At 43.1% G+C, this 23,776-nt stretch overlaps 1 protein-coding gene across 2 annotated transcripts in view; it reads right to left on the bottom strand.

Annotated features, from left to right (window-relative positions):
• Positions 1–23,776, bottom strand: part of LOC140731171 (olfactomedin-like protein 2A) — a 48,266-nt gene that overhangs the window by 9,834 nt on the left and 14,656 nt on the right. The window contains exons 2-6 of one of the 2 annotated variants that reach the window (XM_073052588.1): positions 19,993–20,256; positions 17,592–17,699; positions 15,046–15,225; positions 13,525–13,789; positions 1,308–1,511 (exon numbers count right to left, since the gene is read on the bottom strand). In XM_073052588.1, coding sequence (XP_072908689.1) covers positions 1,308–1,511; positions 13,525–13,789; positions 15,046–15,225; positions 17,592–17,699; positions 19,993–20,256 — 1,021 coding nt within the window. The remainder of the gene's footprint in view (positions 1–1,307; positions 1,512–13,524; positions 13,790–15,045; positions 15,226–17,591; positions 17,700–19,992; positions 20,257–23,776) is intronic. The other variant, XM_073052589.1, reaches the window with a different exon arrangement.

The following is a 23,776-nucleotide window of genomic DNA, read 5'->3' as shown; positions in this document are numbered from 1 at the left end:
TGAATCCAACATGAGGAATCCCAAGTCCATTTGCACTGGCAACCAACCAGAAAAGACCCCCTTTATTCCCACTGTTTGCTTCCTGCCAATCAGCCAATCTTCTATCTATGCTAGTATCTACCCTGTAATACCATGTTAAGCAGCCTTGCTTGTATCACCTTCTGGAATGGGGGGGCGGTGGAGAAGAGAAGAGGCACAGCACAAGATCAAAATAAGCTGCAGAAAGTTGTAAACTCAGTCAGCTCCATCATGGACACTAGCCTCCCCAGCATCCACAAAATCTTCAAGGACCCCCATCACCCAGGTCGTTCCCTCTTTCTCATTGCTCCCATCAGGAAGGAGGTACGGGAGCCTGAGGACAAGCATCATGTTTTAGGACAGCTTTTCCCCTGTCATCAGATTTCTGAAAGGACAACAAACCCATGAACACTTCCTCACTACTGCATTTCCTCTGTTTGCACCACTTGCTTAACTTTTTAAAATTTAACCTTCTGAATACATACTTCTTACTGTAATTCACAGTTTTTATTATTATATGTTGCAATAATCTGCTGCCATGCAACAACAAATTTCACATCATATACCAGTGATATTAAACCTGATTCAAGGATGGAGAATATATTTCCGAATCAGAACGGGGTGCGATTTGGAAAGGTACCAGTGGTAGTGGTGTCCCCTTGCTTAACAGTTGTGGGGTGGGAGTATTCTGGGTGGGTAATGGCAGTACATGTTGGAAACAGTGATACTGCAACTACTGTAGGATTGGAAGTACTCGGGGGGGGGGGGGGGGGTAACAGCAATGCATGTTGTCAATATTATTATTACGGCTCTGCACTGACGCACAGGGAATTAATGTTGAGGGTGCCAGTCAAGCTGTCTGCTTTATCCTGGATGGTGTTGAGTTGCTTTTCTGTGAATTAGAACAGGTCAGCGAAATGCAAGCTAGTTCTGGGGGGCAGGTGCTACATCTGGATTACTGGATCAAAGCATACAGTGAAATGTGTTATCTGTGTTAATAACGAACAAGGACGTGCTGGGGGCAGCCCTCAAGTGTCACCACACTGTCCAACGCCAACACAGCATGCCAACGATGTTCTTGATATTGCAGACCTACCCATATGATTGACAGTTAAACACCCTCTAAAATTCCTTGGCATGTTTTTCAACTGAAGGGGAAAGAGGGATAGACAGTGACACCATGAAAAAAACTGGCAGATAAACAAATGAAAACATGCAAAAATATGTCATAACAGAACCCATTCTTACTCTATTCAGATCTGTAAACATTTAAAACTGTGTGAATGTACCTGTATTTGGCCTGGTTGTGTGAGGGGTCTCTGTGACGTTTGTGCCAGGCCCAGCTGTGGTGGTTGCGTCGGTTTCGGGGAATGGAGCTACAGCTGAACTCTCTGCATGCTTGTCAGCTCCCTCAGATTCGCGAGAACCCTGAGACTTCTCTCCCGCTCGTAACTCCTGATCCTTGGAACGAGATGTCCCTTTAGAAGAACTATCTGAAAGTGATATTTCAAATAAAATTAATCAGTGTGGGACCATTTCAAATGTTACAAGCACAAAGTATCAACAATTGAATAATGTAAGTTATTTCCCTAATTAGCAGAGAAATTAAGTGCCCATTGGTGCACAAAGGCAGCATGCAGTGTTACCGTGGGTGATTGCCTTGGAAGCTTTTCTTGCAATCACAAGACCCTGTTGGACATTGATAATGTAAGTTGCTACAGGCCTGTTTCCCTTGTTTGTGGTGGGGGGGGATAGGTGGCATAGGAGCTGCATAGCTTGGGCAGTAGCAAGGTCTATGTCTCAAGCCGGGGGCTTGCCTGCTGCTACAGTTCAGGTGATTAGACACTGAAGGCGGTGTAGCATGGCATCTATGCATGGTTGGGGGCTGGCCTCCCCCATCGATGCTACCTCCAGTGTTCAATCAGTAGAACGACAGGCTGATATGCCGGGAACTGTACCATCGATTTATGGGACATGAGGATGAAAACAGAAGGGAAGGTCTGTGTTATTCTAAATTTCACAATTTCTAATAACAATTCTACATCTTCCTTTTACATCTCCTCTAGAACCAGCTGTTGTTTCTGTCCCTCTGTCACCATTTAATCCTTCCTGCTTCCCACACTGCTACATGCCTTCTTATCTCCTCCTTCCACTCATGTTTTCAAAGTTTATTTATCCTTGGCTTTACTGATTACGAAAAGAGGTTACTGACCTCTTTGTGTTGCTGCCTGATCTACTGACCACTTACGGCATTTTTGTTTTCTGTCTTAGAGACATGGAAGTTAGCATGGTTTGTCTGAACATAAAGTTAACAAGTTTGGAAAGCTGTAAGTAATCAAGAAATTTTCTAAATGCAACACAACTTGGGTGGTCAGTATTTGATAAATGAAGATATCACTTGTGAACTCAAGGACTTTTAAAAGTGTCCCTTCACTATATTTATATTTAACATATTTCCCCAAAAGTTTCTTGTAAATTTCCTGGTAACTCTTTGTCCTTTGAGGCTATTCCCATTACTGTAATCCCAGGCTGAAGGCATGTACTGCACATCAGATAAATTGAGCATTGAGTGTTACGGTTCAAGCCTCTCCCAGTCACAAAGAAGTCCATCCAAAACCTGCAGATTAAATCCATTCTGCGGTCTGATTAGATCATTCCATTTCGCTTTCATTCCAACCTCGCTGCTAAGTGGGATCAAAGCGTGGAAATCACTGGAGACACGCTTCAGGTCATTTTCTCTCCTGTGCCAAGAAGCACAGGTATGTGATCTGGAAAAGCACAAGGAAAACTGAGGCCTCTCTATCCTGGGCAACCACCACTAAGACTTTCCCCTTCATCCATCGACGCACAGATGAGAAATGGTTCCTCATCAGTGGTGTTGATGGATAAATTTCCTATCAGTGGGCAAGGAAGGAATTAACAGGCCATCACACCCTCCTGCTGGAAGTCCACCAAGGATTAAAAACTACCCTGAGATATTTGATTTGCTAATTCCTTGGGTAATTTAAAAGTGTGCAGAACATCTTGAGGATGTGGGACATGGAGGTATACAATGTCAGTTTCAAGGCTTGAAGAAGCACAAGGTCAATTTTGTCACACTAGGTGCCTGAACCTTGTACAAACTCTCTGTTGACTCATCACACAGCCAGTAATTTATATATATGTATATATATATATTTTAAACAGAGGGTTCACAGTATTTCTGCTTTTTCTCAAGTTTCCCTACAGTCCAACAGCAACGTTATCGTAACACACAAACTAATCAATCACAAGGCTCTATTTCAGTAACAATGAGAAATTATCTCAAAAAGCTTCAGATAAATGCTTAAATAGCTGGACAAATTAAAGCTTAAGCACATTAAATTTGAGGATATTTTTATGAACACAGAAACTTGAATCAAGCAAAATTTTTGAAAAAAAAACTACAAGTACAAGCTTGTTAAGAAAATATTTTTAACGTGGGCGTAGCAGTTAGCACGAGGTTATTACAGCTTGGGGCATCAGAGCCTGGAGTTCCATTCCAATATCATCTGTAAGGAATTTGTACGTTCCTCCTGGTGAACTGGTCATAGCAAATTGTCCTGTCATTAGGCAAGGGTTAAATAGGTGGGTTGTTGGGCGGTGTGGCTCATTGGGCCGAAAGGCCTGTTCCACACTGTATCTCTAAATAAATAAATATTTATTAGCTGATTAAATGGTGGAACCATCATTATCTGAAGCAACAAACAATATTCTGTTGATTTCCGTCACTGCATCTTCAGATACTTGTAGCACCTGGTACTGAGTGACTAGATTTTACTCTCTTACTGTTCGACAACTGCTGTTACAGTACTGTGCAATAGTCTTAGGCACCCTAGACTTTTTTAATACGGTTTCAGTAGTATGGCCTCCACAGAGCCCTGATCTCAACATCACTGAGGCTGTCTGGGATTAGCTGGAGAGACATAAGCAAGCGAGATGGCCAAAGTCTGCAGAAGAACTGTGACAAGTTCTCTAAGATGCTTGGAACAACCTACAAACCAATTTTCTTATAAAACTGCACAACAGTGTACCTATGAGAATTGATGCAGTTTTAAAGGCATAGGGTGGTCACAACAAATATTGATTTAATTTTGTCTTTTACTGTTTACTGCTCTTTATCGTAACTTTTTGACATTTAGAGACTTTTTATTTAATTATTTTAAGGCATCTTTGCTTTACAGCATTTTTAACAATGTGCCCAAGACCTTTGCACAGTACTGTACAATAAATAATTATACAGCAAAAAATTATTTACAGAACATTAAAACACCCAAATAGGATCACTGCGCCCCTCAAGGATATTTATCAGGAGCCCTGCTTATACAGGGCCCTTTGCATCGTCAATGATCCCTCACACCATCCAACAATCTCTTTGACCCCACCGTCAGGCAGGAGGTACCATAGTATTTGGGCAGGGACTGTTAGGATGGGAAACAGCTTTTTTCCCCAGACCGAGACACTACTGAACTCCCTGCCACCACTCAGGTATCATCACGTATGAAGCACCAGTAGTGTTATACTGTTTTCTTTTTAACTTGTTATAAGTGCATCTTACTATTTGTTAATTTATTTGTGGTAATATTACTTTGTGTTGTGGATGAGTTATATGTACTGTGTTGTGCACCTTGACCCCGAGGAACATTGCTTCATTTGGTGCTATACATATGGACAGTTGAATGATAATAAACTTGAACTTATACTTGAGCTTCTGAGTGACAGAGGGACATCTGACACTTTTACATCGCGAATTATAAACATAAATAAACTGTTTGGTTTGCCGTTGAACATTGGTAAGTAGAAGTCTAGTTCAATTGTTTCTTTGCATTTTCCCATCTCATTTACGCCTTGTTCCTTCAAGGCCAACTGGCCTCTTCCCATCCTTCTCCGATGCACACACCCTTGAAAAAGTTAGGAATGGGAATAATTGTGACTTTAACAGCTTCAATCACATCCATACAGGAAATAAAAATGATTAGAGCTGGTATTTGTACAGTAACTACTTTCTCACTTCTTTGGTAGTTGCCAGTTCCTTACCATGAGAATTGAGATGGATACCAGTGGTAAAGCAGGTGGAAGCTCAGTGAAACATGGACAGTCCACCTAACCAGCCTGGATAACTTCACTCACCATAACTCAATCTACAGACTCACTTTCAAGGATCTTGTACATCGGATGTTCTCAGTACTTTTTTTGCACATTGGTTTCTGGAGGCAAGGGGCGGGCTAGTAAAGTTCACTGCTCCACGAGGTGTACTTGCCTCTGTGCTGAAGTGAGACTGTGGCCTACAACTAATGGGCTGACTTTCTGACTGTGGACTCACTTTCGTGAACTTCAGTCCGGAGTGTTATTTGCTTACTTATATTGTTTGTACGATTTGCTTTTTTTCTCTCTGCACATTGGGTCTTTTACTTAAATGGGTTCTATTGGGTTCTTTGTTTTTTGGCTGTCTGTCAGGAGACGAATCTCAAGGTTGTATAAAGTACACTGCACAGTCGGCCCTCCTTATCCGCGAGGGATTGGTTCCAACACCCCTTGCGGATACCAAAAACCGCGGATGCTCAAGTCCCTTATTCAACCTGTCTCAATGCGGTGGACATTAGGACCTGGTGGCGGAGCTCTGAATCCGCAGTGTTTCTGTTCACAAAAATAATCACGATCACGATTGAAACTAAAGTGGAAATAATAAAGCGATTGGAAAGAGGTGAAACGCCATTGGTCATTGTAGCCTAACGCTTTTCCATCGGGCAACGATCGGAACAATTTTAAAGGATAAAGTGAGAAAGGCCCTGCCCCGATGAAAGCTACAATTATTACTGAGCAACACAGTGGTTTAATTATTGGGTTTTAGGGTTTTGAGTTTTTGATCCTCCACATCAACCCGGCACAGTGGAGAGCGCATTCGGGAGCCATCTGTCACTGGATCGAACTTGGGAACTTCTGTTCCGGAGCCCGGCGCTGAAACATACGTTCTTAAGCGTTTTATATGCATAGAAAGGTAAAATATATACTATATAGTAAGACAAACGTTTGACTAACTGAAGCTAAATAATACCAAATGTACCTGTTCTGACTTACCTAGTAAGAGAACCTCCAAATTTTTTCGAACCCAATCCACAATAACCTACGCACATCCTCCCATATACTTTAAATCATCTCTAGATTACTTATAATACCTAATACAATGTAAATGCTATGTAAAATAGTTGTTATACTGCATTGTTTAGGGAATAATTACAAGAAAAAAAAAGTCTGTACATGCTCGAACAACAAATGCTGGAAGAGCACTTCTGGGTTTTCACGATTTGCGGTTGGTTGAATTCGCGCATGCGGAATTCGCAGATAAGGAGGGCCAACTGTACATACTTTGATAATAAATGTACTTTGAACTTTTTTTCAGTCTTCTTATGTGCAAATTTTCATAAATTCTATTGTATTTCTTTACTTTCCTGTAAATGTTTGCAAGAAGTGAACCTCAAGGTAGTATATGCTAACATATATGTACTTTGATAATAAATTTATATTGTCTTTGTAAATGTGTATTGGCAGAGAGAGGTGCCATCAGCTGGTAGGGCTAGCTTGAACTATTTTATTTTCAGTCCTGAAGAAGGACCTAGCCCAAAATGTCACCATTCTTCCTTTCCTGCTGAGTTCCTCCAGAGTTTTGTGTGTCACTATTTTATTATCAGAGTGGTTACAATGATTTTATTTAGAGATACAATGTGCAACAGGTCCTTCCGGCCCTTTGAGTTGCACCACCTACCAACCCACCAATTTAACCCTAGTCAAATCACCGGACAATTTACAATGACCAATTAACCCACTAACCGGTACATCTTTGGAGTGTGGGAGGAAACTGGAGCACCCAGAAAAAAAATCCATGTGCATACGGGAAGGAATGTACAAGCATGCTTACAGAGGATGCTGGAAATTAACTCTGAACTCCAACACCATGGACTGTAATAGAGTCCAGAAGACATAGGCAATTTGGCCCATTGAGTCTGCTCTGCTGTTTCATCATGGCTGATCCAATTTTCCTCTCAGCCCCAGTCTCCTGCCTTCTCCCCGCATCCCTTCATGCCCTGACCAATCAAGAATCTATCAGCCTCGACCTTCAACTTGGCCTCCACAGCTGCCTGTGGGAACGAATTCCACAGACTCACTTCTCTGACTAAAGAAATTCCTCCTCGTGCTAACTGCTGCGCTACGTTGGCGGTTATCATCAAGGATGGACAAAGGAGTGAACTTAGGGAACAGACCTGTGCTGGCTTCTTGCCAGAGGGAAGATTATTAATGCATCAATAATCTCACAGAGAGATCCTGCCGTTATGTCTGACCCCCTGCAACCATAACTCCAGCTTTTGGAGAACTTTCTTAGCGATCCCACTGGCGAGCTCTCACCGGCTCCTTGGAACTGACAGCGACAGTGGATGCTGTCAGCAGCATTCTCTCATCTCTCAGTGGGTTTGAACCCACTGCAGTGACAGCAGTGCAGGAACCCCAACTGAGGCAGAGCCACACTGCAGCTGGCCGAGGCTTTAAGGTCAGTCATTAAAACATCGGTTCTCTCTGGTGGAGCTCGGTTGTTTTGTGGTTCTGTTGTGAAAAGCATGTTGGAGGGTTGGGTGTGGTCTTCTGTTCCGGATTTACTCCCTCAACCAACATTATATGGCCTTGACAGTTTATGGAAGCTTGTTCAGAGCAAACTGGTTGCTGCTTTTTCTTTAGCATTGAGTGCAGTTTGTAGAAGGAAGACTAAGGAGCTGATTATTACTACAGGAGGGGGAAGCAGAGGTCCATGATCCAGTCCTCATCAGGGGGAAGCAGAGGTCCATGATCCAGTCCTCATCAGGGGGAAGCAGAGGTCCATGATCCAGTCCTCATCAGGGGGAAGCAGAGGTGCAGAGGGTCCTCAGTACTATCGTTTCAGAGGATCTGTCCTGGGCCCAGCACTTTATTGCCATTACAAAGAAAGCGTGGTAGCGACTCTACACTCTTAGAAGTTCGGGAAAATTCAGAATGTTATCTACATGGCAGGGAGCACTGTCACAGCAAAGCAGCATCCATCATCAAGGACCTCTACCATCCAGGCCACTCTCTTCTTTCTGTTCTCATCAGGAAGGAGGTAAAAGAGCCTCAGGATTCACACCACTAGGGTTCAGGAACTCCAACACTGAACGATTCCCACTATCTACGGATTCACTTTCAAGGACCCTTTGTCTCATGTTGTCGATTTTTGTTAATTATTTATTTGTTTGTATAGTTAATTTTGTATTTACTGTGAATGCCCACAAGAAAATAAATCTCAGGGTTATTTATAGTGACCTGTAAGTACTTTGAATAAGTTATGGCTTTGATACAGTCTGGAGCTTAATTCTGATTTAACACAAAAAAGTTGCTACTGATTGTACTTCAGCTTAATTCCATCATGTGCAGAAGACCAGGAGGGGACAAGAGCTGACTGGGACAATAAATGGCCGACTAGTCACTTTGCTGAACATTTTTTGCTCTGAATAATGATACAGCAACTAGTAGTAGTGCGATCACTAGAGTCAAGTATGATGTTCTCAATGGGCTATGATGTAGGTATACAGCACAGGACAGGTCCCTCCAGCCCTTTGAGCCACACCGCCCAGGAACCCACCAATTTAATCCTCGCCTAATCACAGGACAATTTACAATGTCAAATGACCTACTAACTGGTACATCTTTGGACTGTGGGAGGAAACTGGAGCACATGGAGGAAACCCATTAAGTTCACAAGGTACAAACTCCTCACAGATGTAGCTGGAATTGAACTTTGCATTCTGGAATGGCCCGAGCTATAACAGCTCTAACCACTCTGCTACTGTGGGTTGTCTATTGGTGAGTCCTCCAGTGGTTGTGGAGGCCCTACATATCCTGGTGCAGAGTGGGCAAGAGCAAGTGGTGGCTGTGGTCAGTGGGTGGGTCTTTTGGTTGATGAGACTCTCCTTTGGTAGTTATCCCTACAGGGCTTACTCTGCTCTGCAGAAGTGGCTGCCGAATACCAGCAGCTTCCTCAGCAGAGCCGCACACAGAACGTACTATCCCCCAGCGACAGATCAGGATAAGTATAGTGTGGTTATGTTATGTTATTGGTAGATAGATCTTTTATGCTGTAATATTTGATTTCCCTTTTAAGAACATTGTGTACGGTTGTGAGCATCTGAGTTGTATCTCATGTGTGGCAATAAAGAAAGCCCAACAGCAGGAGAGCTCAAATTCCCAGCCACTGATTAAAGTGCAGGATGTGTGTGGACTTCAGTGACTACAGAATGCACAGGGGGAGGAGGGTGTGAGTCAGTGTGTCCTGTAACTCACCTTGCTGAGGGATCAGATACAATAAACCTCGCATCCACCCCTCACACATGATTCTTTTACAGATAAGTTACCCCCTCATGTACACACCATAGACACACACCTCTCAAACACACCCAGCGTGAATGTACGCTGCCTCTTTTCACACAATACAGAGAAGTACTGCCCCCAAAAACTCCGACAAACACACAACCCAATACACACAATCAACTCCACAAACTTATCACTTCCTCCACATACCATAAGATAAAAGAGCAGAATTAGGCAATTTGGCCCGTAGAGTCTGCTCTGCCATTTCATCATGGCTGATCTATTTCCCTCTCAGCCCCAATCTCCTGCCTTCTCCCTGTATCCCTTCATGGCCTGACTAATCAAGAATCTATAAACCTTTGCCTGAAATATATCCAATGACTTGGCCTCCCTACACCCTACCTGTATACACACACACACACTCATCACTTCCCCCGCATACAGCCCACATGTACATGCACAAAACTTGTGTAAAACACACGTGCACACACTCATCACCCCCACAAACCTATCATCTCCACACTCACACAGAGAGTTGTGGGGTCACCTAGGGACCCCACAACCCTCCTTTCACAGCATGAATGGGCATTCTGAGAACACTTTAATGGAGTTATCCCTCCCGAGGCACAAAGTTTCAGGAAAAGCAATTGGGAAAGAACAAAGCTACAGGAAAACCTGTTGGCAACAGGACCAGTCTGACCAGGAAATGACAACACTGCTCAATGCAATTTGTAAGCATTGAGAGTTGAAACAGGATGCATACCACAATATTCTTTTTGGAGTGAATTGGTTCAAGCCGCTTCATTTCATTGCACCCCCCCCCCCCCCCCCCGTTTGGTTTGTATTGTTCTCCACAGTTTGCCGAGCCTTAGGGAGCCATTCAACCAACAGAGCAGATTTTCCAAATTTAGAGACTAACCAGATAACACCAGAAGCATAGAGACACAGGAAACGGCAGATGCTAGACTCCGGAGCAACAAACTATCTGCTGGAGGAACTGAGAGGGTGGAGCACCCTGGGCTCCTTTCCCACCACAGATACTGCTCGACCCAGAGTTCCTCCAGCAGACTCTTTGTTGCTCTTCACTCCTACTGAAGACAGGAGATTGCAGGTATTGGTATCAAGGATGAAAGGCAGAACACACTGGGTCAAAAACTCAGTGGCTCAAGTAGGATCTGTGGAGGCAAAAATTGTGAGTCAACATTTCGGGTCGAGACCCTGCTCTGGGACTGAGAGAGAAGAATGCCGGTATATGGCAGTACATAGGGTGTGAGATAGAGGCTGAGAGGTGGGAGCTGGAATGAGATGCGGAGGGGATGATGGGCAGATAGAACACTGGAGAAAACTCAGGCAGTCATGGGGAAAAAGTACAAAGTCCTCACAGGCACTAGTGGGAGTCAAACCCCAATCCTTTAGTTAGAACTGGAAAGTGACTGTGCTAACCACTTTGTACCATAATGGAGATGAGAGACACTTTTTAGTGATTCCAGAGAAGAAGTTCACTTTCAGTACTTTCACTGTGTCAAGTTATTGAACATTTATTTAGTATTTCAAATACTTTATAGATTGTGCAGATGGAAAAGGAAGAATTGTCTCAGCTTGCTATTAGAGCAGGTGAATGAGGTCTCCAGGGATAGTAAATGAACTATTTTTAGTAGTTTCCTGCTTGGTTTATTTAAATTAATTAATTTTATTTTGAGATACAGTGTGGAACAGGCCCTTCCGGCCCAACAAGCCAAGCTGTCCAGCAACCCACCGATTTAACCCTGGCCTTATCACAGGACAATTTACAATGACTAATTAACCTACTAACTGGTACATCTTTGGGCTCTGGGAGGAAACCCAAATGTTCACAAAGAGAATGTACAAACTCTTTACAGACAGTATCGGAAATTAACTCCAAACTCCGGAACGCCCCAAGTTGTAGTAGTGTCACACTAACCACTACACAATGAGAAGATCATTGATGATGCACTCAGACCACTGACATTGTGCTGATCAGTTTACTCCCAAGCTCCCGGCCTTTGGTTTTATAACTGCCAAAATATGGTCATCACAATAATATAAACTGCAATTTGTTCCAAAGTTGACTGACCATGAACTAATTCTTGAAACTGAGGTACATATTATACCTAAAATTGCATCAAGGATTACATTTAATACTGTAGAATAAAACATCAAACCAATTCCCTTGTCTGCAAGATAAAGGAAATCATGTTGACATTGGAGACAAATTTAGGCTCTTACAAAAATAGAAACTATAGTGCTCTTCTGCCAATAGGAACACTATCCTTGGTCATTTGGGAATATGGACACACCTTCTTTACACTATAGTAGAGAAAACAGATGTACACCCCACATAGGACCACCAGGAATCAAGAGCAAGACCACCCTGTAACTATACAAATCACATTGGACCACAAGGAAATGCTGACCATGACTAGAGAAATGAAGTTCAGTCTAAAAAAAAATGCTGCGATTGTTGTAATGTAAACAAAAGTGATGGGGATGTTCAAACAGAGAAGTAATGAATGACCGTTTTTAAACTCAGGCCTTAGAGGGTTTCTTATATTTGCAGAACCAGCCAACAAGCTCTTGCATTGTCTCTCCAGAGATAAAAGATTAGTTCCTTACTCTTGACCAGAACTGCAGCCTAAAAGAGGCAAAATGTTGGGTGTCAGGGTGGAGATACGTCTTTACCATAGGACGTGTAAACCGCTTCTTCCCTCCACTAGCCTGCAGGTCACCCGTGGGTAAGGTGTAGCACCTGCTTAGCAGCCCCCCCACCCCCGGATCAGGGTCACATGAAGCCATGGGAGCAGGTGGTGGATGGTCGTTTGAGCAGCTGGTGCAGATCACAAGTCCTGGTTATGTGACAACTGACGCCAGGCAGACAATCTCTGAAGAGTATTGATAATGGCTGGGGTCACCCATCTTGTAAAGACACTGCCCAGAAGAAGGCAAGGTCAAACCACTTCTGTAGAAAAGTTTGCCAAGAACAATCCTGGTCATGATTGCCCTTGTCATATGACACGGTACATAGTGATGTTGGCACCGGAATGTGTGGCAACACTTGTGGGCTGCCTCCAGAACATCTAGGTTGTGCTGGTTGTTAACACAAACACATTTCACTGCATCTTTCGATGTACATGTGATAAATAAATTAATTTGAATCTGATGCTGAAGAAAATGATCAAAAGATGAAGGACAAGTATTTTTGCTACTTGATTTATATGGCAGAGGAAATGATGTACTGGCAAAGTGAACATCTCTCAAATGAGATGATCAGGCCAGGCCATCTACCTGTTCAGATACCAACAAGCAGATTATGTATGAAAAAACTTATCGCTGGAGGAACTCAACAGGTGGAGCAGCATCTCTGAGGGGAAAGGAACTGGCAATGTTTTGGGTCAAGTCACAATTCCTTCCCCTCCATAGATGCTGCCTGACTAACTGAGTTCCTCCAGAGCCCAGTATGCATAGTAGTGTAACAGTTAGTACACTATACAAATACAACCTGGGTTCAATTCCTGCCACTGCCTGTAAGGAGTTTGTACATTCTCCTCCTGAGGACATGGGTTTCCTCTGGAGAAACCAAGCACAGCTTAAGAATTTTCTGCTTCAAAAAGTTAATGGAATGTATTGTCTTTGTTCTGCTGTCACATTACCTAGTGATTCTCCTCTCAAAGTTTTAATACTTCAACTTGCTACGAGTTATAGAGACATGCAACACATATCCTTCTTTACTTGGGCAGGGGTGGAAGCTCCACAGTAAATCACATTATGTGCAACACAGCCTCTTACTAATCCTTAAATATAATTTGTTTAAAAAATGGAAGGGGATGATCCTTCATAAGGTAAAAAATGAGTCAAAAGATCAGACATTTTTGAAAATGGTAAGCACAGACTCAGTAATGGATATTCCACAGCAGGTTTTCACATTTGCTAAGCACAGAGTCCTGCCTCCCTTTAAACTCATCAGGTTTGTTGGAAAATTTATTATACCACCGTGAACCATCTAAAAAAGCAGAGAATTAAAAATATATTGCGAGCATTAATTGGCAATAGTATCTGATAGTCTATGTGAAAACACTAGGATTTTGCTTTCTTCGTACTTACTCTTACCGTGATTTCCTGTGTCTTCGCGCCTTCCGGCTATGTAGTAGGTGACACTTTTTACGATACCTGGCTGCTGGACGCCAGGCTTGGTCTTGCTGGTGGGCTGTGGTATTTTGAGTAAGGCGGCTGGCTTGGTTTTTGCAGCTGCCTTCTTTGGTTTAATCACTTTGGCTTTTGGTACCTTGGGAAGGGTTTTTCGGGCCGGTGGCTTTTTCTTGTTCTCTACTTTATTTAAATACTTCACACCCTTTGGCCCAGTTGTGTCCTGAAAAAAAAATGTTGTAGATTCAGTAATAATCTGAGGATGTCCCAGTACTCTGAACCTTTCAAATGAGCTGTTCTCTTTTTATTTTCAATTTTATTTAGATGCAGCACAGTAACAGGCCCTTCCACTACAATGAGCCTAGGCCACCCAATTACACCCAAGTGACCGTAAGACACTGGAGCATAATTAGGCCATTTGGCCCATCAAATCTGCTCCACCATTCTATCATTAACCTACCAATTAACTTACTAAGCCGTATCGCTTTGGAATATGGGAGGAAACTGAAGCATTCGATTTAGGAGCACCAATTTTAAGGCTTATTTTACTAACTCCTTACAGTGGTGGGAACTGAACTCAGCTCGCTGGTGCTGTAATACATTACACTAACTGCCATGCTACATTGCCACCCCCTTTTCTTTCTTTCTCATTGCTGTCCTTCTATAAGCCCACAGCCCATTTGTGTGGCTGGTGTTGCCAATATTCACCAGCTCTTGTAGTGGCTCTTGTAGGTCTTCTCCACACTCCTGACCTGCTTCTCACCTTCCCCCAGGTCTCTCCCACACCACGGTTCTCCCTCTGCCTCACGCACTTAGTGAATCTCTCTATGCCATTAAGCTCATCAGTGGATCCAAGTAGCTGTTTGTGTGCGACAGCAGCCACACCACGGTACACCGCTTCGACAGGCAGGCTAAGCCAGGTGAGGGCAGCGGATGCACGTCACACCCTGGTGAGATAGGGACACTCCTGCCCTTTCACATGAAGTCTGCTGCAGCTGACTATGTGGATGAGAGGTCCAACGGCTGGGAAGGAGATTCTGCAATGCTCCGTGGAGAGCGAAGACATGACAAGACATAGTAGACACCGTGGTCATGTACTGCAGCTAAGGAAGATCCCAGTTTGAGATGCTTGTTTGTACCACGACTCAGACTTCTGAGGTCAAAAGAGTGGACTTGACTGTCGAATGGGTGTTCCATTTTACAGCTCTCCCCACAGGCTTCCTGTCATCATTGGACACGATAGACAACCACTCTTGCACTTCTTGCCACTGCTAACCTTTTATAAATTGAGTCATAGAGTAATAGGGAACCTAGTGATTAGTGTAACGCTATTACATCATGAGTGCCCAGATTCACTTCCACCATTTTTTGTAAGGAGTTTACATGCTCTCCCTATGACTACACAGGCTTCCACCAGGAGGCAACCAATACATTTCACTGTAACTTTTGATGTGACAATTCATCTTTCAATCTTTTTACCTGTTGCTTATCTTCCGCACCTGCATCCTTCTGCAGGAGCTGGAGACCCAGCTTCGAAATTTCCTTCTTTACACTGAGCATAATTTCAGAGTAGTTTTCGTAGCGTCTCATCTGATCAGAAAGGTTTTTCACGCTCTCTTTCATGAAGTCATTCTCCCTGGTCAGGTTTGATTTGATGGTCTGAAACACAGTAGAGTTTATTCCATCCATCAAATAATGTGCCAGCTTCAGGGTTACAATTACGTCAGTACATGTCCTAGAAGAGATTTCATTGCTAGCCCAAGTCAATGTAGAATATCACACATTAAACTGAATTTCATCAATATGGTTTCCCAGTAACAACACTCAGCTCTATAATGTTTCAGGGAAGAATTACTTTGGAAATATTTTATTTCTAGTTGAGCTTGCGAACACAGACAATCAGATTGAAGGATGCTGCAGCAAAGTGATAAGAGACATGGACAAAGTGGACAGCCAGAGATTTCTTTTTCCTCTGGGCTCAAATGGCTAATACAAGGGGGGATAATTTTATGGTGATTGGAGGAAAGTACAGTATGGGGGGGGGGTGGCAGAGGCAGGTTTTTATTTATATGCAGAGAATAGTCGAATGCATGTGGACATTTAAGAAACTCTTGGATAGGCACATGGATTATAGAAAAATATAGGAGGAAAGGGTTAGACTGGTCCAAGTAGGTTCTAAGGGTGGCACAACTTAATGGGCTGAAGGGCCTGCACTGCGCTACGGTATTCTATAAAACATTCTTTATTGAAAGGAGTAAACTGCAATTACATTGTAGTGTTTGGGTAAAGGAATATCTTGGGGCACAAATCCTACACATGACAAAAGCCTACAACAGCATTATTCAAAAATGAAATTTAATGCAAAGATTATTCATAATAAGTATATATATGTCTTCATCTTACTTTATAGAAACAAGCAATTGAATTTCTCACTGATTTAAATGTGCAATTCTTTTATTTCTGTGTATCCAAGTAATTAATAACTTTAACAAAAAACTCCGGTATACAGTGCTCTGGGCTGAGTAAGGAGGCACCCAGTACAGCCCATTCATCAGAATCCCTTATTGCAAGGGTCACCTATCTTTTTTTATACCACGACTCTTCCCACTTACTGGGGGGAGGGGAACTGTGGACCCCAGATTGTGAACCTCTGATCTATTGGGAATTCTGATAACTGGAGACAAAAACCTGAGCAAGAGGCTTCTAAAGGGTAAAGAGCATTGGGGTGGTCGTGTCAGGAGATGAAGCAACTATGGAGTAAAGGACAGATTCAAGGCCTTGTTGACTGGAGAATTGAGTGATGAATGATTCGGAACTTCCTAGCCAGTGGGAATGGACATACTTATCGCTATATTTCAGAATAAAGGCCGCCTACCCGACTCAAGCCTGATGCAACTTGATAAACACAAGAGATTCTGCAGATGCTGGAAATCTTGAGCAACACACTCAAAATGGAGGAACTCGGCAGGTCAGGCAGCATCTGTGATGGGGAATAAACAATTCAGGCTGACACCCTTTATCAGGTTGCGTCAGCTCAACTGTTTATTCCCCACCATAGACACTCCTGACCTGCTGAATTCCTCCAGTATTTTGTGTGTGATGTTACAAGACATTTGTTATGTTTCGGTTGGCTTGTGTGGATGTTCCGCTAAAGCATTAAGGACGAATCTAGTCAAGAGTCAACTAAAGTATATGGAGTTGGGTGCCCTGCACCGGTTTTGCTCAGAAGTTTACCCGGTACATGGTGATTTGCTCAGCTATACCATCCTCTGCCCTTGATGAGCAGAACGAGCATGTAGGAGATTAAATACTGTTTCCACCTTGGACTGGGTCAGATACACAACAGCCGATTAGTCCTTAGGCTTGGATTGGCTGTGAAGAGGTCACATTTAGTTTAATTTACTTATCCTACTTTATTTATTTAGTGATATAGCATGGAAGAGGCCCTTCCAGCCTTTCGAGCTGCATCACCTAGAAATCCCCAAAAACCCTGATTTAACCCTAACTAATCATGGGACAATTTACAACGACCAATTAACCTATCCAGTAACCCTTTGGAGTGTGGGAGGAACTGGAGTGCCAAGCCAAAACACACACCTTCCACAGTGAGGACTTACAGAGTACACTGGGATTGAACTCCAAACTCCGATGTCCCAAGCTGCAATAGCGCGGCGCTAACCACTACACTGTGTACTTGAATGAACCTCTACTGAAGTCCAGGGAAGAGGAAAGGATAGGTCACGTCCTTCAGATATCGGGGAATCTCCTTAAATAATATCTGCAACCTTTTCCATTCAAGCAGGGGTTCCCAACCTGGGGTCTCGGTTAATGGTAGGAGTCCAGGGCATAACCAAAGGTTGGGATCCCCTGCTAGAGAGAGACTGAGACAATCAGTGGTGGTGAATGCTAGGAAACATGATACTGAATGAGAGTGAATTCCCTCATTTTCATTTCTCCTTCTGTTACACTGCTCTCTGTGCTATCGGAGTTCCCAAATGACTGACAGTGAACTTTGTCTACCACACCTCTTCAAGGTTGTTCATCTGTGTTGTCACTTTCCGTATGTACGAGTGCACTTTCATCATATCGATGCTGTACAAGGTGCCTTCCAGGAGGTCAACGAGTGACTGCAACTAGAGTGAGAGCATAGAGTTGAATTAAACACGTGAACCATTTTTTCAGCGGAAGTGTTACCATTTTAAGGTTTCTCTTGTAGTCAGTTTAACTCAGATGAATTAAGGTCCATAATTTGATTTCTATACCAATATTTCCTCACGTTGCCCCTTCCACCCCACCCAAAATTAACTCATTAGTTGAGGGCACAATGGGCAGTGGCATCAGCAATCTCAAACGAGAAAAAAATCTGCAGATGCTGGAAATCCAGAGCAAAACACAAAATGCTGGAGGAACTCAGCAGACCAGGCAGCATCTATGGAAAAGAGTACAGTCGACATTTTGGCCAGAAACATCAACTGTACTTTTTTCCATAGATGCTGCCTTGCCTGCTGAATTCCTCCAGCATTTTGTGGGCATCAGCAAACTGTCGTCCTACACAATGTCTCAGAGTGACTTTGAAAAGAAAATGCTGCAACATGCAAAAACATGGGGACCAATCTTCCAGACATGGTCTATAAACAAAACTTCTACCATCCTCAACTGATGAACAACTCTCCAGGCCTTCAGTGCCAAATGCATGCAGGAGATTGTTTTATTGATTTTATTGCTTTTCTTTGTTTTACTGTGAATAACCACAAGAAATTAATCTCAGTGTAGGTGACATCGACATACTTTGATAATAAATTTACTTTGAATATTGTTACATCATGAATTGTGTTATTCCAACATGAAGATAACCTTAACCCCTAAAACTGCAGGGTTGAAGATGGCGAGAAGTGAAAATAAGTAAATCTCTCAAATCTGCCTCCAACTCGCCCTGGGTTTAAAGGAGACCAGACCTGGGCAGGTAGCTAATCTACTCCTGAGTGATAGGTGTGCATATTTAAATATTAAGACAAAAAAATCTGGGGCTATGGGTGTCACAGACATTGCTCTGGTTACCTCTCACATTCTGAAGATGTGCTAGTCAGCAGATTAGTTGGGTAGTACAAATCTCCCCTTGTGTAAGATGGTGGGGATGGGGGGGGGAATGTTAATGGATATGTGAGAGAGATGGGTTGCAGAGGGATGGGCTGATGGGAGTGCCCTGGGTGAAGTCATAGATTTGATGGGCCAAATAGCCCTCTTCTATGCTGTTATGAAATATAAAATCTGATACAAATGCTATTAATCACCTCTATAGTCTGATCCTGGGAGCTAGAAGTTCAAGGAATTCAGTTACAGCTTTGGAGAAAGGTTCCTCCAGAGCATTGACTGTGCAGAGGAGCAGAACATTGTCTCAGTTTACTCGCTTCCCTTGGATGAGACCACTATTCCCCACCCCTCTTCCCTTCCCACTCTGGGACTGCAGACTGTGCGCCAATCACCTGCCCCTCACCTCCATCGCAAGGCCCCTCCAAACTCCCCAGGCTGAGGCTTGTCCTCTAACCTATTGAGATCATAAATCCATGCCCTGGGTTGTTCCCAGAATACTAGCTCCATGCCTTTTGTCCAGTGTGCCCTGGCTGACTGGAAGCCAGGCCTGTTAATGAGGCTGACGTTTGGGTGGGGACCCAGTTAAATAAGAATGGCATTGAGCTCATTGCCAGAGGAACACAAGCGAGGGCCAGGGATCTGTGCCCAGTTCCTGTCACCAGCACTCCTGGGCAGGAGTCCACGCAGCATACGGCAGGGCAAGGATTCATGCCAGGTTCCCAGCACAATACTGCCCATAAGACAGCACTACATTCAGTGTCATAATAACACATTTAATGCCAATTCTACTGGTCATCTACCCTTTCCAGAACACACCCAGAGGGCTGAACCACCTACCTGTCTATCTACCTCGTAGGAACAGGAATTTCTTTAGCCAAAGGGTGGTGAATCTGTGAAATTCATTGCCACAGATTGCTGTGAAAGCCAAGTCATTGGGTATATTTATAAACTGGAGTTTGATAGGTTCTTGATTAGTAAGGGTATCAAAGGTTACGGTGAGAAGACAGGAGAATGGCATTGAGAGGAATAGTAAATCGGCCATGATCAACTGGTGGAGCAGACTCGATGGGTCTAATTTTGCTTATGAGTACCAACGCTCACCTTTTAACTGAATGGTTAAGCCCCTCCATTTTGGGATGGTGGTTCAACTCATGTTTCCAGAATTAGAACAAGTCCCTCATGGCCATAACGCCACCAGACCCCTCACTCATACCATCAGAATAATTACTGATTCGTTAACAGTGCAAAAGAATTTAACCATAATACATCCAACAGCACAGACCCATGTTGGGTTCTCAAGTTTCATGGCTGTTCACCCCAACGTTACTGTGGTACCTTAAAAAATTCCGGAGCCTGTTTCTTGAGCTTTTCCATCCTCCACTCGTTCTCGCAGGGGTTGAGAGATGATGGAGGAGCCACACAGGAACACTTGCAGTCCGTCCCGGAGCTGACGGTTTCGACTGTGTAGAAGTCCTCGAAGCGCAGGCTTCCATTCCGTATGCGACTGCAGGCATCCTTCGTCAGTGGCCTCATGATACATTTACAGCGACAGTCAGAGCCCTCCGATATCATTTGGACTTGATCACTTTCCCCAAACAACTGATGAAGCAAAAATAATTGATGTGCAGGTAAATATCAGTGGACTTCAGTGTTTACATCGACTTAGCAATGTTTCAAAGATTCAAAGTACATTTATTATCAAAGTATGTATGCAGTACATACCCTGAAATTCATCTTTCCACAGAGGGCCACGAAGTAAATTGTACAAATGGCAAAAAAATGAGCAGAATATAAAATATCAAACTACAGAGGCATTGAAACAGTCTATGAATACTCAGCTTAGCTCACTGCCGTTGAATTTAGCACTGTTGTTTGTTGACTGCAGGCTGATGCACTTATGTAGCCAACAAAGAGATTGCATTTACATAGCACCTCTCACATCCTCGACAGATCCAAAGGCATGCCAGTGCTGCTGGAGGCCATCTCAGGGGCCAGTGGAGATTCAAGAGGCTGCAGACTCTGGAATCCAGAGCAACAAACAAATTGGGGCAGGAACTCAGCCTGTCAAGACTGAAGGATTGTTGACCCTGGATCAGACTGGCCTGAAACATTAGACCATCTCTCTGCCTCCACAGATGCTGCCTGACCTAATGAACTCCACCAGCTGTTTCTTTGTGCTTAACTGTTGACCCTATAGTTGTGGGTCTGGAATCACATTTAGGTCATATCAGATAAATTTGTAGCTTTAAGACAAGGCCACCCTCAGGATGGAGAAGCAACACCTTGTATCATCTGGAGAAGCAACATCTGGATAGCCTCCAACCTGATGGCATGAATAATATTGATTTCTCCTTCTGGTAAGAAAATTATTTTCCTCTCCCTTCTTCTATTCCCTACTCTGGCCTTTTACCTCTTCTCACTTTCTCCAGGTGCCCCTCCTCCTTCCCCTTCGCCTATGGTCCACTCTTCCTCTTCTCCTCCCCTCCCCTTTTTGTTGTGGCATCTTCCCCCTTCCTTTCCAGTCCTGAAGAAGAGTCTCGACCCAAAGCATCAATTGCTTATTCATTTCCATGGATGCTGCCTGACCTGCTGAGTTCCTCCAGCAATTTTATGGGTGTTGCTCTGGATTCCAGTATCTGCAGACTGTCTTGTGTTTATAAAACTCTAGTTAGGCCACGTTTGGAGTAATGTATACAGTTCTGGTCATCCCATTATAGGAAGGATGTCGGATCTTTGAAGAGGTTTACTGGGATGCTGCCTAGATTAGAGGGCATGTACTACAACAAGAGGATGGGCAGACTTGGAGTGTTTTCTCTGGGGTGGTGGAAACCAAGAGGAGATCTCATAGAGGTTTATAAGATCAGAATCAGAATCAGGTTTATTATCAACGGCATGTGACATGAAATTTGTTAACATAGCAGCAGCAGTTCAATGCAACACATGATCTAGCTGAGAGAAAATAATAATAAAATAAAACATAATAAATAAGTAAATCAATTCCGTATATTGAATAGATTTAAAAATGTGCAAAAATAGAATACTGTATATTAAAGTGAGGTAGTGTTCATGGGCTCAATGTCCATTTAGGAATCGGATGGCAGAGGGGAAGAAGCTGATCCTGAATCTCTGACTGTGTGCCTTCAGGCTTCTGTATCTCCTACCTGATGGTAACAGTGAGAAAAGGGCATGTCCTGGGTGCTGGAGGTCCTTAATAATGGACACTGCCTTTCTGAGACACTGCTCCCTACTTTGTGAGGGTACCCAGGACATTGTGAGAGGCATAGATAGACAGTATCTTTTTCCCAGGGTTGAAATGTCTAATACCAAAGGGCACATGTTTAGGGCAAAAGGGGCTAATTTCAAAGGGGATATGAGGGACCTTTTTTTTAAAAAAAGAGTGATGGATGCCCAGAATGCCCTGCCTGGGATGGTAGTAGAGACAGATACATTAGGGACTTTTAAGAGATTTTTGGATGATTACACGAATGTGAGGTAAATGGAAGGATATGGATATTGTGTCAGCAGAAGGAATTAGTTTAGTTGGTCATTTGATTATTAATTTAATTGGTTTGACACAACACTGAGGGCTGAAATCCTGTTCCTAAGCTGTACTGTTCAATGTTCTATTCCTTATAGATCACCCGAAGCTTTACAAGGCATTGGTCAGACTGTATTCAAATTATTGTGTGTAGTTTTGGGCTTTTTAAACCTAAGAAAACATGTATTGACATTAGAGAAGATCTAGGAGAAGTCTACAAGAATGATCCTGGGAATGAAAGGGTTAATGCATGAGGCGCATTTGATGACTCCGCACTTGTACCTGCTAGAGTTTAGAAAATGAAGGGAGAAACTCATTAAAACCTATTAAATATTAAAAGTCCTAGATAGTATGGATGTTGAGAAGATGTTTCCTATAGCAGGGAGCCTAGGACCAGAGGGCACAGACTCGGAATACAAGGATGGCCCTTTAGGACAGAGAAGAGGAGAGTTTACCAGAGAGTGGTAAAACTGAGGAATTCACCGCTACAGACAGCTGTGAAGGCCAAGTCACAGGGTATACTTAAAGTGGAGGTTTGTAGGTTCTTGACTAGCAAGAGTGTCAAGGGTTATGGGGGAAGGCAGGAGAATGAGGTTGAGAGGGATAATAAATCAGCCATGATGAAATGGTGGAGTGGACTCAATGGCCTAATTCTGCTCTTTTGTTTTATGACGATTCATAACTCCCCTGTCAATTTCATTTGTGATTTATACTGTTAAGAAATTACAGAAGTTGGCCTCTGCTCAAATTCAGTTACCCCACACCCTCAGGTACTGAAGGATTAATGGTAGCAGGAATGAGCCTGTTTATTTTGCAGTAAATTTGTTAGGTAAACATCAGTAAATCCGGGAAAGCATGTGGCTACAGTGTGGGCCACAGAATCACTGAAACGCCTGCCATTTGCAAAAATCTGAATCAAGTCTTCATTACTGAGGTAAACAAGGTTTCTGTGAAAACTTAATACCTCAAGCCTTCCATTAAAACGTTTGTTTGGGTTACACTCTTATCAGTTCAAATCTCCACTCCAGAGAAGGCCAGAGGATTTTTTATTATGTCATTATTCTGAGAGTTTTAGCATCAAATTAGCAGTAATTATGTTGTTTTGGAAACAGAGTCTAAAGAAGAGCCCAGCTGTAAGTTTAAAGCACTCTAGTTAATGGAGTTTGCACTCTCAGACCTTTGTCCTGCAACAATGGCCCATATCAGGTCTTTAACAGCACAATCAATCTGCTGGAAAAACAAAAGAAATCATCAAGGTTTTGGGTTGAAATCCTGCATCAGGAGTCACGAATCCTATAAACTGATAAGTAAAAATATCAATATAGTTGGAACAATGCTTACTTAGGAGTTGTTACCCTGGAGCGAAGAAAGTTGATTGGTGATCTTTTAGAAATATAAACACAAGAGATTTTGTAGATGTTGTAAATCTTAAAGCAACAAACACAAAATGCTGGAGGAACACAGCAGGTCAGGCAGTGCCAATAGAGAGGAATAAGCAGTTAACATTTCAAGCCAATAGCCACCCCAAAGTTGCAGGAGGCGGGTAGCAGGGTGACTGTCGAACGAAGAAATGGGAAGGTG

The sequence above is a fragment of the Hemitrygon akajei genome, chromosome 7 (genome assembly GCF_048418815.1).
Source record: "Hemitrygon akajei chromosome 7, sHemAka1.3, whole genome shotgun sequence".
Classification (NCBI taxonomy): Eukaryota; Metazoa; Chordata; class Chondrichthyes; order Myliobatiformes; family Dasyatidae; genus Hemitrygon; species Hemitrygon akajei.
The sequence above is the reverse complement of the archived record's forward strand: the minus strand, read 5'-3'. Positions and strand labels throughout refer to the sequence as shown.